General features: G+C 42.7%; 1 protein-coding gene across 3 annotated transcripts in view; it reads right to left on the bottom strand.

Moving 5' to 3' along the window:
- Armc9 (armadillo repeat containing 9) overlaps positions 1-18,157 on the bottom strand; it is a 131,889-nt gene that overhangs the window by 95,166 nt on the left and 18,566 nt on the right. For all 3 annotated transcript variants that reach the window (XR_006850808.2, XM_046439776.2, XM_046439777.1), the window contains exons 6-9: positions 17,422-17,514; positions 15,808-15,832; positions 9,467-9,624; positions 4,535-4,633 (exon numbers count right to left, since the gene is read on the bottom strand). Coding sequence is in view for 2 of the 3 variants with exons in the window: in XM_046439776.2 (XP_046295732.1) it covers positions 4,535-4,633; positions 9,467-9,624; positions 15,808-15,832; positions 17,422-17,514 (375 nt within the window). In the remaining variant the exon portion in view is untranslated. The remainder of the gene's footprint in view (positions 1-4,534; positions 4,634-9,466; positions 9,625-15,807; positions 15,833-17,421; positions 17,515-18,157) is intronic.

The following is an 18,157-nucleotide window of genomic DNA, read 5'->3' as shown; positions in this document are numbered from 1 at the left end:
TGGCCTTTTTGGACACAGACTGTGGCAATCCTGTCAGGTGGGAAAGGACCTCCCTCCCCCAGCACACTTGTCCTTGAATCTCTGAATTCACCGTATGCCTGGGAGGACAGAAGACAGAGAAGGGAAAGAAAGACAGGTCAAGGGCTTTCGATGCTGCAGCAGTACAAAGACACAGCTGCATCGTTAGCAGCAGCCAGGGGCTGAAAAGCCACCACCAGAGAAAAGAATGGCTGACTGCACCGTGTTCTCAAGCTGAAGCTCTAAAAGGGAAACGTGCATACACTCTAGGGACACAGAAGACTCTTGAAAGTGTGTTAAGTTAAAGAAAATTTGTATAACAATAAATATACTGAAACCTTAATATATAACCCTAATTATACATCTAATACATTTACTGAAAATGTTTACGGAGTACGTAGGCAGCAGGGTCAGCTGAGGGAGGGGCTGAGGTGCAGGGTGAGTGGAGGAGGAAGGGTTTGTGTGCTGCTCCTTTTACTGGTGAGCTGATGTTTTTCAGTGAACATACTTGCAGAGCCCTAACCCTACACCTTGGTCTAGGGTTGACTTTCAACAGATCATAGCAAAGGAGCTGCTCAGCTGTGTATGAAACATGAAGCCTGAGCCAGTAGTGGGTCAGCCAGGGATGTCTAGCGACAGGCTCCCCTCAAATGCATGCTGCATTGCGTGACTTGTGTAATCTTACAATTACTGCTTAATGATGGGGATACGTTCTTTTTCCCCCCATTATTGGGAGTTGTACCTAGGGGCACTTAACCACTGAGCCATATCCCAGCCCTTTTTATTTTTTGAGACAGGGTCTCACTCAGTTCCTTAGGGCCTAAGTTGCCCAGGCTGGCCTCACACTGGCCATCCTCTGCCTCAGCCTCCTGAGTCACTGGAATTACAGGTGTTGCTACTACACTGCCTAACGGGGATATCTTCTGAAAGGTGTCATTACATGATTTGTCATCACAGTGTCCTTACACAATCTACGATGGCTAAGATGTCACCAGGTGACATGCAGTCTGTTGTTGGCAGATGTCCTTCCTGAGTAGTCTTTGGAGCTTCCTGTTTTCCTTATCTCTGGTGCCCTAAGGAAGAATGCTTACTTCTTCTCACTAGATTGCTGAGGACATGAACTCTGGCTCCTTGCAGCCCAGTTTTTAAGCCTGATAAGGTAAAGGACAGACACACCTGAGGTGGGGCAATGGCCTGCAGGGCTGAACTATTAGGGACTCCAGGGAGAATTCTCAGCCTCCAGAAAATGAATCCCGGCAATAGTCATCATTCTGGGAGTACCCGGATTCACCTGCCAGCTCTGGTCATGCAGGCAGCGTCCTGGACACAGTTTCCTGGGCATGAACTGGAGAAGGGCAGGAGCAACACTGCCCCCTGCTGTTTCCATCATGGGGTAGTCACGGGGCACTCTGCCGGTGAGAGCTTTCCTCTCTCTGAGGAGAGGGCAGACTCCTGTGTTTGTGGGACTGGGTGGATCTGGACACACACCACCTGCTCATCCTCTCCCATCTCCCTCAGCAAGCCAGCCAGAGGGCACAGTCAGTGTGGCTCCTCCATGCTGACCCCTCGTGGGAGCATGGTGGTGACAGTGGTAGCCCTGGCTTGGCAGAGCTGCCCAGGACGGGGTGAGCCTGATGAGCCTGACTCTATAAATCTAGTTCAGAGAAGGAAACCCACCTCCCTACCAATCAACTCCATGATGCCAACCCACAACAACAGAGGTGGGGAGGGAAGAACAGAAGTCCTGGATCAGACAAAGAGGAAGGCTGGGAAGGGCGGGGGAGGGAATAGGGAAGACGGAAGGAATCAGACACAAGTTTCCTGTCCTTATATATGAACACATGACCAGGCAACTCCACATCATGGACAACCACAAGAATGGGATCCTAATTAGAATAAGTTACACTCCATGTATGTAAAATATGTCAAAATACACTCTACTCACTTCTCAGAGGAGGACATACAATCAACAAGTACATGAAAAAATGCTCACCATCTCTAGCAGTCAGAGAAATGCAAATCAAAACCACCCTAAATACCATCTCACTCCAGTTAGATTGGCAGCCATTATGAAGTCAAACAACAACAAGTGCTGGTGAGGATGTGGGGAAAAGGGTACACTTGTACATTGCTGGTGGGACTGCAAATTGGTGCGGCCAATTTGGGAAGCAGTATGGAGATTCCCTGGAAAGCTGGGAATGGAACCACCATTTGACCCAGCTATTCCCCTTCTCGGTCTATTCCCTAAAGACCTTAAAAGAACGTACTATAGGGATACTGCTACATCGATGTTCATAGCAGCACAATTCACAATAGCTAGACTGTGGAAGCAACCTAGATGCCCTTCAATAGATGAATGGATAAAAAAAAATTTTGGCATTTATACACAATGGAGTATTACTCAGCACTAAAAAATGACAAAATCATGGCATTTGCAGGGAAATGGATGGCACTAGAGCAGATTATGCTAAGTGAAGCTAGCCAATCCCTAAAAAACAAATGCCAAATGTCTTCTTTGATATAAGGAGAGCAACTAAGAACAGAGCAGGGAGGAAGAGCATGAGAAGAAGATTTAACATTAAACAGGGACGAGAAGTGGGAGGGAAAGGGAGAGAGAAGGGAAATTGCATGGAAATGGAAGGAGACCCTCATCGTTATACAAAAGTACATACAAGAGGAAGTGAGGGGAAAGGGGGAAAAAAACAAGGGAGAGAAATGAAGTACAGTAGAGTGGGTAGAGAGAGAAGATGGGAGGGGAGGGGAGGGGAGGGGGGATAGTAGAGGATAGGAAGGGCAGCAGAATACAACAGACACTAGTATGGCAGTATGTAAAAAAGTGGATGTGTAACCGATGTGATTCTGCAATCTGTATACGGGGTAAAAATGGGAGTTCATAACCCACTTGAATCAAATGTATGAAATATGTTATGTCAAGAGCTTTGTAATGTTTTGAACAACGAATAAAAAAAATTATAAAAAAAAAAACACTCTACTGTCATGTATATCTAAAAAGAACAACAACAAAAATATCAACTCCGCGTTCTCCCATAGAACCCTATCCGTAGTGAGGGCGACACTTTGATCTCACTCTTCCGTCTTGTTTCTCCGTGGTTCAGAACTCAGCAGGGGATACAGGGGGCTTTTTCCTGGGCCCTTCTGAACTTTCAAAATTAAAGTAAGTTGGAGAAGCCTAGGCTCATGTTAACAGCCAGATCTGAAGACCAGTCAAACACAGTAAGCTAACAGGCACCCGCAGGTTTCCCACAGGCTTGGCATTGCCTTTACAGAATGCCATCTGCTGGAACACACCAGTGTGACAGGGCATCTGAGGAGGAGCAGACCTGGGGCCACTCTACACAGGAGGCCAATACGTGCCCATTTATTTTTGCTGAAATTGATGGCAGCCTGCTTGACCCTAAAATGTTTATCGCCTTAAAAAATAAAAAAGTGACGTTCCTCTCCTTCCAAATCCTAAATCGTACCAGTTCAGTCACTGCACACCCCATCTAAACTGCTAAGGAGCCCTGAGAACTCAATGTCACCTGACCCTGTGCTACCGGGGGCAGGGGCAGCACCATAAAGGGTACGACTGGCTCCACTGGCAAAATGGAAAACGGACAGACTGGACAGGAGGCCACGTGGACGTTAACCTACTGAAGTTCATAATTATGTGGCTGTTTTCTTTCTATGAGGTACTGGGGATTGGACCCAGGGTCTCATGTGTACTAGGCAAATGCTCTACCTCTGAGCTACACCTCCTGTCCCCTAAGAGAATATTCTTAATCTTAAGAAATACACACTAACCTTATAAACATATACAACTCTTAAGTAGCTGTTAAAAAATAAATTTAAAAAACTCTTAAGTATTTTGCAGTAAAGAGTCATAATATATGCAATCGATCCTTCAATGGTTCAGAAAACAGATTTTATGTGTGTGTATAGAAAAAGAGAAAGCAAATAAACAGGTAATGCTAACAGTTGATGATAGATAAAGGGTATACCAATCTCCTTTGTGCTACTTTTATAACTGTCTTGTAAATCTGCAATTATTCCAAGCAAAAGTTAAAGGAAAAGAAAGAATCCCTGACTTAGACCATATAAACCCCAAAGGGCAATTCTTTTAAAAAAGAGAACGAGGCTTCCTTCCTTCTTTTCCGACTGATACCCAGGCCTTGGAGGCCTGGAGCAGCTGCCCCAGCAGATCACAACATGCCTCTCCACTCCAGCCCCAGAGACTGCGTTCACTTTCCTCTTGTGGGGCTGGGGCTGTAGCTCAGTGGGAGGGCACTTGCCTGGCATGTGTGAAGCCCTGGGTTCAATCACAAGGACAGCCAAAAAAAAAAGAAGAAAAAAATCAAAGACAGTTTTCCTTTTGAGAGTTTCTAGGCCTCCAGATCCAGCTGCGATTCAGCCTCTTGAACGAGATTTTCTCATGCACATTCATTTTCTTTAGCTACATTCATTTTAAATCTGAGGGACAGAGCAGGAGTGCTCTGCCACAGGCAGAGAGCCTCACCGTCCCAGGCCTCGTGAAGTCCACGCTGTGCGCCAGGCTCTGCCGCATCTGGTTACTGAAGAGGCGGATGCAGACACTCTGCAGGTACTCCGGGGTGATCTGCAAAGAAGACACGGGGACATGTGTGAAAGGCACACAACCCACCCAAGGGACAGTAGGAGGCTGCTGTCCCCCAACAGCCTCTGTAAGGCACAGTGATGAAATGGATGAGCTAGAAAAAGAATCATTTGGCTTTAACTTTGGAGCTCTTGAGAAGAATTAATGCACTAACTTGACAGAAAAAGCTGATAATATATCCTGAGGTGTGATCAGAGGACATCATGCTTCAAACGGTGTAGTCTTACCTGCTATAGTCCCCCTGCCTTGGAAAACAGATTTTAAGCCATTTTTGTAAATTCAAGAAATAAAGTCACTGGGTGGCCATCATGTGGTGGAAAGAGGACCAGGCTGCAAACCTGAAGGCCTGGGCTCTAGAGAGAAGCAGCAGCCTGCCCCTTGCACTCCTGACCTGAGATGAATCAGGTTTACCTGTAGGGCCACAGCGAGGGGTAAATAGGGTCACACAATGATGGCTGGGTACATGCTGAGTGATGACAGAGACGTGATTAACAGTCAAGGGCCTGGCAACATGAGGCTGAACTGCGTCACCATTAGGGCTGCTGTTCCACAGTGTTCTTCAGAATGCCTTCACCTCGCTCATAGTCCTTATAAGTCAGGATGGGTATGTGACATCTAAGGTGGTGATCTCTGCATTTTTTCCTTTCATCTTTTCATAAAAATAATACATGCTTATTTAAAATGTGTGAGTCCCCCACTTTCTTCCAAATCACAGCCTTCCCCCACAAACCAATCCTTAGGGGCAATTAAAAATTCTGCAGCCTTACAAACTTGTCTCTGCACCCGTCAGAGGGGAACCTCCTTTTGCACAGCTTCATAATTCCTTTGTGCTGAAACTTCCACATGGTAATGGAACTGGCTTCTATTCCTGCCCCTCGCTCACTCATCTCCACGGAGGAGGGGAGCCTAACTGGAGAGCTGGGAAGACCTGGGAACACCGGCCCAGACCTTTTCTCGCCTGCTAGGGCTCCTGCCTATACCACTGGAAACTTCTGGGCTGCTCTGTCCATTCCATGGCAAATGTCTGATCATTCCTGGACACACAACAACATAAGAAATCACAGATCACTCAGAGAAAGAAGAGCCCCACTGAAGGCTAACCTCCTACATCATCCTGAGTGCACTGCCAATGGATTCCTACAGTCTTAAAAAGTAAACATTCCCTTTTTCACATATGTGCATACAAGTGAACTGAAATAATACAAGAGAAGTTCAAAAAGGAAATGAGTTCAAAGAGCTGTGGTGGAGGAGGCTTCCTACACGATCCTCTGAATCCCGTCTTTTGCCATGAACACAATCTCTTTCACATTACAGACCAGCCAGTCCAGCCTCAACACTTGAGGCCCCTTTACACCCCCGCCTGTGGTCTGCAAGCTTCTGATCACCAACTCCAGCGATAGGAGCTCACAAGCTCATTTTGGTCACATGCCTCATCAGGTATCACATGAACCTGGCTGTAGGCGGTACACCCAGAATGAGGCAAGTTAATTTTTAATATGTAAGAAAGCAAAAGGAAGGTTCATACATTAAGAAAAACTAATTTGAAAAGCAAACAATGAACTGAGAAAAATACTTGCACTGGATAAACTGTGAGTGGCTCTACTCCAACAGCCCTGTCCAAAGCTGAACTCCTGATACCCCCACGCCTGCTCCCCACCCAAGGCCTCCCTGTCTCAGCTGGTGGCGACACCATCTTTCCAGTTGTAAAGGGTCGCCCTTGACTGCACTCCCTCCCTCCCAGGTCCAGTTCAGCATCACCTTCATCCCACATCTGGACAAGCACTTCTTCCACCTCAACCACATCCTCCTTCCAATGACTGCAACTGCCTCTGTGCTGCTCCTCCCAGTCTCCCTGCAGCACCTGTGGACGGTTCTGAGTGGCCAGGTGACTCTGCCACACCTGTCAGACCTCTCCACTTCAGCATTCTTCTACTCGGCTTCCTCAGGGTGAAGGTTGCGCCTTCTGATGGCCCCCAAGGGGCCCGCCCCGCCTTGCAACTTCTCCTCCCGCTTGCCCCCACCCCAGCCTGCCCTGGGCCCTGCTGGCCCCTCTGGCCCCAGCTCCGCTCCTTACACACTGAGGCGCAGGCCACGCTGTGCACTGGCTGAGGCTTTGGCCTGGAACTACCTTCTCTCCACACTGTATGCTATTCCCTTGCCTCTTCCCAGCAACCCCAGCAATGAAGCTCGGTCTACCTGCACCCTGTCCAAACTCGCAGAGCCCCAAACCCTGATCCCTTCATCTGGCTTCCCTTTGCCCCCTAGAGCGGTCGTCCTCTAGCTCAGGTTCTTATCTATTCTGCTTAGGTTTGCTCTTCGCCATCTGCACTCTTTACTGCAGTGCCTGCTCCCTGAGGGTGGGGTCTCTGCTTTGCAGAGTGATGCATTCCAAATTCCTAAAATAGAGACTGGCGTACAGTATGTATTTAACAAATCTTTTTCAAACAAATAAAACATATTTAAAAAGTTCAATTCCATATGTAAGGACTATAACATATATTTAAATCATGAGATAATATTTCTAACTATCAAATTTGCAAAACATAAAAATTTTAATAATAATACCCAGGGTTAGCAAGTGTCTTTTTTGTTGTTGTTGTTGTTTTGTTTTTTAATAAAGAAATGGAATCAAGTGGAATCGCTGGAATCAAGTCAGCTTAACCTTCTTGAAGGATCTTTTTTGAGGGGGTACTGGGGGTTGAACTCAGGGACACTCAACCACTGAGTCATATCTCCAGCCCTATTTTGTATTTTATTTAGGGTCAGGGTCTCACTGAGTTGCTTAGTGTCTCACTGTTCCTGAGGCTGGCTTTGAACTCGCTATCCTCCTGACTCAGCCTCCTGAGCCACTGGGATTATAGGTGTGTGCCACCACACCTGGCTCTGAAGGACCTTAAGCATAAAATTCAACCTCGCAAATCAACATTAAAAAAACATAACAAAGGAGCTGGGGTTGTAGCTCGGTGGTGGAATGCTGGGTTTGATCCTTAGCACCACATAAAAATAAATAAAATTGGGGCTAAGGATATAGCTCAGTTGTAGAGTGCTTGCCTAGCATGCACAAGGCCCTGGGTTCACTCCCCAGCACCACCAAAAAATAAAATATGAATGAATAAATAAATTTAAAGATAAATAAATAAAGGTATTGTATCCATGTACAACTAAAAATATATTTTTTTAAAACATACAACAGAGGTTCATCTCCAAAGATATTTTCAACTTTATCAATGACATGAAAACAAAAACCTGGGGACAACCTAAATACCTAATAGCAGGTACCTGATACTACATGAAGTGTGCCACTGCCATATGACCAAAAACCCTGCAGCCACTGAAGGTGAGACACTGCAGAACAACACTCAATGGCTTCAAGCGTGTAATTCTGTAGTATTACACAGCAGGCCAGAAAATACTGTGTGGCCTAGAATGCACTTTGGGAAAACATGTGTATTTAAATTCTGAAAAAAGTCTGAAATATTGACCAGTATTAGGACTCAGAATTATATGTAATGTTTCTTTTTCTTTTTGGATCATTCTATATTTTTGAAATTTTCTATAATGCACACTATCTTATAATCACATTTTAAAAGTTAGTAGAAAGAATTTTAATACACAAACTTACACTGGTAGTAAAACTATTTATAGTACTTAATACACACACAAAAATGAATACAACTAAAATTACGTAAATACAAAAAACATCAGCAGATTGTAGCAAGGTCTTACACTCATTGTGACACACTACAGTTTTACAAAATGTTTTCCACTGAAGGCAAAACGACAAGGGATCTCTGCATTGTTTCTTATAACTGTACCATGAACCTATAATTACTTCAATTTTTAAAAAAACTTATTCTCCACACGGAGATTTTATTGTACTTCCTAATTTTTAAAAGTGAAATACTAAAGTCATTCCCATTATAGTCAGGGAGAAAATGAAGATGCCCATGACATCATTCAACAATGTCCTACAGGCCTTAGCCAATACTACTAAAGAAAAGAAAGATACTGAAACAAAGTAAAATAAAATTAAAATATCATTATTTGAAGATAGAGAATCAACTGAAAAACCTAAGCAAGTAATAGGGTTCAGAAAGGTAGGTAAATGTATACAAATCAACATGTGAAAATCAACTGCTTTTCACTATACCAGCAGGGCAAAAACATTTTTCCCACACATTTTTTTTCTGTTGCCAATTTATCCTTATAACATTAAGAATTAGGGACAGAGGTTGGTGGCACATGCCTGCAATGCCAGTAACTCAGGAGGCTGAGGCAGGAGGATCCCAAGTTCAAGGCCAGCCTGGATATCTTATTAAGACCCTGTCTCAAAATAAAAAATAAAAAGAAATGGGAATGTTACCTCAGTGGTGGAGCACCCCTGAATTCAACCCCCAGTGCTGCAAAACCAAAGATAAACAAACCAAAAAATAAATAAATAAATAAGCTAGGGGGCTGGGGTGGTGGCTCAGTGGCGCTAACGCGTGAGGGCACTGAGTTCAATCTTCAGCAACACATTAAAAAAATAATTAATTAATTAAAGGTATTGTATCCATCTACAACTAAAAAAATATTTAAAAAAAGAATAAGTTAGATAAAGATATGATAAATAATGTGTTAGGAAAATGGGTAAAATACTGCAAACAGCATGATGAACCCATGTGAAGCATCAGCTCAGCCCCTGTCCGTGTGAACCTTTTTAAATAGAGGGGCAGGCTCTGCTGGTGGAGGAGTGGCCAGGGACTGCCCACCACACAGCCCATTCTCCAGACACCACTTCTCTCCAACAGAAATATACACAGGGATCTTCCTTACCATCTTTCCACTGACTGTGGCCTCCAGGGAATCCACCAGCTCGGCTGTGACTCCAATGAGGTTGTGGTAGTCGGCCTGGATCTTATTGTACCGCTTCAGGTACGTCATTGACCGACGCTCGGCTTCGACCAACTGCTGGTGGAGCTGCTGCAGCATTTCTAGGAAGAGGGTGTACATGAAAGCCACACACAAGAACAACAACAAAACCCCACAGAACAAACTGCTTTCTTCTCAAAGGACTATCATACCTACTTTCAGAATATTTTGCCGTAATAACAGACTTGACACTATTGTGTTTAGCACTTTACCTCTAGTTCATGCCACCTATAATTACAAAGGATTTTATAATCATTAATTTAAATTCTCTTGGTGCTGTAAGTTCAACTAAATCATCAGTGGGCTCCCAAACAAAATCTCTTCCCTGGACTGACCCCCACAAAATTTCTAGTAGTTTTTCTATTTCTAAGGAATAGAATCAACATTTCTTTCTATATTCAGCTCACAAAACAGTGGAACCAAACCTGTGTCCTTTTCTCTGTTTTTGTACTATGAGGCTATCTGGGGATATTCCTATCCACAGGATGGTCCTCCATTTTAAACAAAAAGTAGAGTTGCTTGACTTATGCTTTAAGAATAAAAACCCAGGGTTGGGGTTGTGGATCAGCGGTAGAGCGCTTGTCTAGCATGTGCGAGGCCCTAGGTTCGATCCTGAGCACCACATGAAAATAAATAAATTAAATTAAATTAAAGGTATTGTGTCCAACTACAACTAAAAAATTGATATTTAAAAAAAAAAAAAAAAGAATAAGAATCCAGGGCTGGGGCTGTAGCTCAGTGGTAGAGTGCTCGTCTAGTATGTGTGAGGCCCTGGGCTCTATCCTCAGCACCACATAAAAATAAATAAATAAAATAAAGGTATTGTGTCCATCTACAATTACAAAAAAAAAAAAAAAAGAATAAGAATCCAGAAGAAGATAAGACTGCAGTGCTCATGCTGCTGTTTGAGAAAGCAGAAAGCCACTCCACTAGAGAGATCGAGGCCACACCACTCTGGTCACACCTAGAAAGGGCAGATTCTCATCAGGGCCAGACTTACAGTCATCTTTCTGTCACTCTAAAAAAAAAAAAAAAAACAACCCTAAGACAATCAACTTCAATGGTGGAGAGCCTTATTTCGGCTCACAGTTTGGGAGGGGCCAGTCTGTTGGCCCACTGCATTTGGGCTTGCGGTAGCAAGGTACACCAAGGTAGGAGCGAGAAGTAGAGGAAGCCTGTTCACCCACGGCAGCCCAGAAGCAAAAAGAGACAGGCAGGGACCAGCATCCCAACATCCCCTTCAGGACACACCCCATCAACCCAAATGTGTTCTACTAGGTCACACCTACCAGGGGCCACCACCTCCCAACAGCACCACAGACTGGCAACAAAGCCTTTACCACATGGTCCAGACCATAGCACTACTTCTCTCCCTCTTTTTATTTATTTTTTTATATTTATTTTTTAGTTGTAGTTGAACTCAATATATTTATTTATTTATTTTTATGAGGATCAATCCCAGGGCCTCGCATGTGCTGGGCGAGCGCTCTACCGCTGAGCCACAACCCCAGCCTTTCTCCCCCTTTCATGATGGCTTCATTTGGACAGGAGATGGTGCTGGTCCCAAGACACTAACTCAGTACTGCACAGATCCAGCAGGCACTGTGGGATATTTATTCCATTTACAACAGATTTCCTAAATACAGAGAGAAAGATTCTAAGGTAATGACCTGGACTCAAATTCCTACTCTACCACTTTCTAGTTGGGTGACAGCAGGTAAAATATTTAACTTCTCTGATTATCACTTTTTTTTTGGGGGGGGGGGGTTTATCAGATATTAAACTCAAGGGCACCTAACTATTGAGCCACATTCCCAGCCCTTTTATGGATTTTTTTTTTTTAGAGACAAGGTCTCATTAAATTGCTTAGGGCCTTGATAAGTTGCTAAGGCAGGCTTTGAACTCGTGATTCTCCTGCCTCAGCCTCCCAAGATTCTCACTTCTTAATCTACAACATGAGGATAATAATTTTACCTTGAAGGGTTACTATAAGGATTAAGTAAAAAACACACTCCAAGTGTCCAGTGCAATGGCTGGGATAGAGCAGGTAATCAATAAGTGGTGGTTATTATTATTTCATTTCACAGAAAGGGGTCAAAGACTTTCTGAATGTATTTCTATGCAAATAGATAACTGGCAAAAGTGCAGAAAGTCTGCATCCTAAGCAGTGGTACGCAAGCTTTGAAATACATCAGAATCATCCAAAAATAAAGATGATCAGAGCCAGGCACAGTGGTGCACACCTATCTATCCCAGCAGCTTGGAGGCTGAGGCAGGAGATCATGAGTTCAAAGCCAGCCTCAGAAACAGCCAGGTGCTAAGCAATTCAGTGAGATCCTGTCTCTAAATAAAATACAAAATAGGGCTGGGGATGTGGCTCAGTGGCTGAGTGCCCCTGAGTTCAACCCCCAGTACCCTGAAAAATTATAATAATAAAATAAAAATAAAGATGATCAGGCCTCACACTGAGACTTTGATTCTGTAGATACTCGGCGGGAGAGGGTTGTGTCCTATGCATCTATGTTTTCAACAAACTCCCCAATGACTCGATGCATAACGTAAGTTTGAGAACCAGTGTCCTAAGTTACCCATTCTTCCATGTTTGTTATGCATGCTCACACACATTCAGACTGTATTTGAAAAACTTCCATGTTTCACAATTATTTGTGTACAGAGATAACTATTATAACTATCAAAACCCAAAATATTGTTAACAACTATTTATTATTCTTATTCAGCAACCATCAAATCTCAGTGTTGAAAAATAATTTTAAAAAGTCAGCTGATACAAATTTACATCCAGTACTTGAGCTCCCAGAAAATATCCCTGGAAATGATTTCTTAAGCTTCTCCTTAAACATTACAAGGGAGACGGACTCACTACATTCTTTCTCTTTTTTAAATGTGTGCTATCATTAAAGCTCTTCATATGTATCAAAATCAAAAATACATAAATTATAATTTCCAAAGATGAAAATTCTCCTATTCACAATCCCACCTCATGGTAACAAATATGAGAATATTTTTGTGCAATCTGTCCATCTACCCCAAGGGGTAGATGAGGGACCAAGTTGCAAAACCCATCATCTGGGCCATAATACCTCCCAAATCTCAACATGAGTGTCCCCAAAGCAGTCTCTCTCCAGAGGCAAATGCACAAAGGAACTCTTCCCCTTAGAAGCTCATTTTGTAATTAACTAAACAAAAGGAACCTTTGCCTTGGGAACCCAGAATTATAATTTATGACAGTTTCAAACGTGGCACCTTTAAGGAAAAGGAGAACTAACTTCCTGCGATGAGAGAAGCTAACTTCAGGATGAGAGAAGCAGACCACTGGACTGAAAGTTTCATGACCAATTTCAAATACATCATTTGGCAGAATAATCTGCTATCCAGAGACATCAGCTTGCAGACATCCCAGCTAGCTACGAACAAAGAGTAAATAAGATCTTAATTTTAGAGACTTCTTGGCTGCTCAGGGAAAAACAATCAATTTTAAATATGGGGTTCTGGGGGTGTGGCCTAGTGGCCGAGTACTTGCCCAACACGTGCAAGGTCCTAGTTTGAACCCCTGACCATGACTGTATGATTTCAGTGATACCTCGAGGTAACCAACTTTATTCCAGAGCATTAAGCAGCACTTTGACTCTTTTCCCTATCAAAATTTTTATGAGATAAGAACAACTCTGATGATTTAGATAGGAGGTGTCCCTAAAATGTTCCTGTGTTAATGCAGGAAACGTTTGGGGGTGAGATGATTAGATTATGAGACCATGACCTAATCAGTAGGTTAATTCATTTGATGGATTAATAATCTGAATAGAAAAGCAGGTGGTAATTATAGACAGGTGGGGCACGGCTGGAAGAGGTGGGTCGCTAGGGATTATACATTTTGTCTCTGGCTTCTTGCATCCTCTCTGCTTCTCGGCTGCCATGTTCTGAGAAGCTTTCCTCCAATACATCCTTCTGCCATGATGTTCTGACTCATCTGGAGCCCAGAGCCAGGGAGCTGGCCGACCATGGGCTGAACCTCTGATACCCTGAGCCAAAATAAACTTTTCCTCCTCTGTTGTTCTTGTCAGGTATTTTGGTCACAGCTACAAAAAAAGCTGCCTAACACAACTAAGCCAAGATGCCTTGCCATGCATGAACTCAACTTTTAATGGGGAAGTATCTTTTAGACTTTTCATATTCTAAAACTACTGATATGATGTGCACGGAAGTCCAAAGAATGCGCCTCAAGTTTTATAAAAATTTGAGACGCAAGAGACATACACAACTAAAAGATCATCACAGGACATTTTCTGATAATTCTAGCATTCAAGGAACCAATAATGAAAGTGATAGAAATTTCACCCATGATCACTCAAGCTTTCTCTGTTAACATTTCTACTTCATTTAGAGGCACTGCTTCCCACTCCAACAAAGAGTTAATGAGATTTTAATTTTAGAGACTCCTTGGCTGCTTAAGCAAACCAGGGAGACTATGTCTCTAATAAAATATAAAAAGTTCCAGGGACATGGTTCAGTGCTTAAGCACCCTGGATTCAATTTCTGATACAGGGGAGAAAAAAAAAAGCAAAACAAAACAGAACAAAAATGACTATATGGATTAAAGTTCCTTTCTAGCTTTTCATCATTACCTTTTCTGCTTGTTTTTTGGGGTGAGCAGCCAGACCTGGTTTGCTGGAACCCCTGGAATTCAGCCTGTGGCAACACTGGGAGGTGGTGAAACCCTTAGGAGGGCCCGGGCCCATCTTTTTTTTTGGGGGGGGGGGAGGGGGGGGCGGGGGCAGGGGAGAGTACCAGGAATTGAACTCAGGAGTGCTAACCACTGGGCACAGCCCTTTTTGTAGTTTATTTTGAGACAAGGTCTATTGAGTTGCTTAGGGCCTCGCTAAATTGCTGAGGCTAGCTCCGAACTCGTGATCCTCCTGCCTCAGCCTACCAAGCCACAGGGATTCCATGTGTGCACCACTGTGGCTGGCCCAGCCCCGTCTTTTCATTCTGCTTTCTGGTTCCTCATGAAAGCTCCACCCCTTGCTCCATGCCTTTACCATCAGGGTCTCTCACCACAGGCCCAAAAAATAAGACGGCCCAATCTTAGGATGGAAACTCCAGAACTGTGAGTTAAATAAACATTTTCTCTTTATAAGTTAATTGCCTCAAGAACTTCATTACAGTGATGAAAAGATGACTCACACACAAGGTTACTAAGGACAAAACGAACACTGAAGCCTTTCACATCTGACACTACTGAAACTCTCCACAGGTGGCAGACCTAAAGTATTACTCATTTGTCAAGTTGGTAAGCAGAGTTAAATAATTTACTAATATTTTCTTTCTTTAAAAAAGTTTAACTCTCTAAAAGAAGCATAGAAAAACAACGGCAGGACGTTCTGCAATATTCTCTGACATTGCTCTACTCTGAAAGGGGCAAACGGGATATTTCACAGACCAAAACTTTCATGTAGCAAAACTCCACCTGCTGGGAGTTGAGGAACACGCCATCAATACTTACTAAAGGCATGAAGCACCACACACACCCTTCCCAACATGGTCCTAATTCAGACACTTTTCAAAATGTAATATCAAAGACAAACCTGGCCCCAAATGAAGCCACCAATTTCATATTAACTAGTTTTTCTCACCTCGCTGGAAAATGTTCTGGTAAAAATTACTGACCATGGAAAAACATCATTTTACATACAAACTTAAGATTGGAATTTCTACTTTGAATATAAGAAATGGAAAAGATTTATAAGAATGGTACTGAATAAAAAAACCCCATTTGACTAGTTCAAGATAAAAGTTAAAATATTACAATAATTCCATAAGGGGCTGGGGATTTAGCTCAGTTGGTAGAATGTTTGCCTCCCATGCACAGGGTCCTGGGTTCAATCCCTAGCACCACCTAATAATAATAATAATAATAATTCCTTAAAATAATCCCATAGTGTCCTGCCTTCGGAGCTGCTACAGTCATTTATTTCCCTTGGGGACCCTATCTGGACCCTCCATTTCCCCAGGCCTTGCTATTCACTACACAAGACTAGCTGGCAACACCAGACACCCTGAGAGCAGGCCTCAACACTGCAGATAAAGATGATTACAGAGCACTTTGTAAATATTTAAAGCCCTCATTTACCAATCTACAAACTCTTTCCATCGCTGTTCCTACCTCGCAGCTTAAAACCTGAATTGGCAGAGCTGTTCTTATAAAAATTTTAATCTAGATGATTTACCTTTGTTGTTTTGTCCATTCTCCTTCTGGGATGAGAAATAAGTTCAGGAAAACGAGCGTGTGGTAGACAGTACCAAAGAGGAAGAGGATTCTCAGGACAACGAAGCCCAGGTCTAAGTGTTTCTGTGAGGAGCTAAGATAGTTAGTGATGTCTCAATACTTGGTTGATTTCACTCCCAAACCAATCAGTCCTCTTCTCTCCATCACAATGATCACTGTGTTGGTGGAGCCTTGCCTATTCCCACAGCCTCCTAAAGGCCTTCTACCGGCTTCCAAAGACCTTCCCCCTGCCGCTGAAATGTCCTAAAAATGCAAATATGCAACTTCAACTCCAAAGCTTTATCCTAAGGAAATTGAGATTGGGGTGAGTATAATGGAGCCAGACTGCCTGGGTTCAAACCTCAGCTCCCGCGTGTCTGGATGGGATACCAAAACAAGGTATTCATGTGGGGTTTCTCTTTTGATCTCATTAAATTCTTCTTAATTTTTTTCATAATAGCACTATTCACATACCATATAATTCACCTATTTATAAGGTGTACATTTCAATAGTTCACAGTATATTCACAGAGTTATGCAACCACCACTACAGTCAATTTTGTTTTGGGGTTTTTTTTGTTTGTTTTCCCTTCTCTTTTGCAGTGTGGGAGTGAAACCCAGGGTCCATACATGATAGGCAAGTGTTGTACCAATTTTTTTTTTTTTTTTTTAGAGAGAGTGAGAGAGAGGGAGTGAGAGACAGTGAGAGAGAGAAAGAATTTTTAATATTTATTTTTTTTTAGTATTTGGCGGACACAACATCTTTGTTTTGTATGTGGTGCTGAGGATCGAACCCGGGCTGCACACATGCCAGACGAGCGCGCTACCGCTTGAGCCACATCCCCAGCCCTGTTGTACCAATTTTATAACATCTTCACCATCCCCCAAAAGAAACCCCTTATTGACTAGCAGTCATGCTCACTTGCCCTGTTCTCCCCAGCCCCTGCCACCATTAATGTACTTCCTGCTTTCATAGATTCACCTCTTCTAGACCTTTCATATAAACAGAATCATACAACATATGGCCTTTTGTGCCTGGCTTCATTCACTTAGCACAATGTTTTCATTATGTTGTAGCCTGAATTAGTACTTCATTTCCTCTTCTATTTCATCATATGGATACATCACATTTTGTTTATCCTTTTATCAGTTGATAGACATTTGGGTCATCTGCCCATTGGGCTTTTAGGAATGTTGCAAGTTGCTGTGTGGACATATGTTTTCACTTCTCTTGGGCATAATCTTGGTGTGGAATTGCCAGGTCATATGGTAAGTCACCTTCTGAGATAACTGAACCTGTTTTTTGAAGACTATTAATGATATGAGGAAATGGTCTCTTCATTTGATAAAAAGATGCAAAAATAAACACACATACATGTATCTGTTTTTTATAAATACTGCAAACTTCTGGGTGTATGTACAGGTCTTGGCACAGCCTCCCATTAATGCTTTGTACACCTTATAAATGTTCACAATTTATATTCTCAGATTCACAATCATTACCCTTATCTACCAGGCACCTGCAACCACTGGCTGCTCTCATTCTGCAGGGGCTCCCACTGCTTCAAAAGGATACGTAGATTGTCAAAAGCTTTGGTGTGTTGTTTGCTTTAAAAATTAAAGCCAGAAACTTTTCCAGCTTCAACTTTAACTCTGGAGTCCAAGAGTCCTGGAGACAAAGAAAAAAAAAAAATAAAAATAGTACCCCACTAAATGCCAGCAGTACCATCAAGTTGGGGCCATTTGGTTAAGAGCCCTGCTAGTTACAGAAACCAAAAGCAAGGGATCTTGCCAGAGATGTGAGAATGTAGAAACAGGTTCTAGGACATATGACCAATTCAGTTACAGAAGACTCAAGAATTCACAGCACGGAAAAAACAATTCAGTACATGATCTGAATATTTCATGTGATTTAAACACAAGCATGACAAGTGACCTTATTAGGTTGAATACCAAAAATAATTATGGTTTAGGCATGCATGGCGCTGGTAGGCATAACACAAACAATTATCGCTAAGTTACTGATGGTTCCAAAGAAAGAAACTCATTTTCATAGAACTTGCCTTCATATAAAGAAAGAATAGAGGTCATTATCTGAAACAAATACGTCCTATCATGTCAAGCAGTTATGATATGCTCCTTGAAAATAATGTATTGAAAATAACACTCATTAAAGAAGGAAAAAATAATAAAAGAAAAAGTGTGACAAGTACCAGTCTTTCAAAACAATTCTCTTCATACACTTCATACAAAAATAACTTCCACTCAAACCAAGAATTTCATAAAAAAGACTCTCTCCCAGTAAAACACTC

Source organism: Marmota monax, unplaced genomic scaffold (genome assembly GCF_021218885.2).
Source record: "Marmota monax isolate L192 unplaced genomic scaffold, Marmota_monax_Labrador192_F-V1.1 WCK01_AAM20220418_F8-fsc00041, whole genome shotgun sequence".
Lineage (NCBI taxonomy): Eukaryota > Metazoa > Chordata > Mammalia > Rodentia > Sciuridae > Marmota > Marmota monax.
The sequence above is the reverse complement of the archived record's forward strand: the minus strand, read 5'-3'. Positions and strand labels throughout refer to the sequence as shown.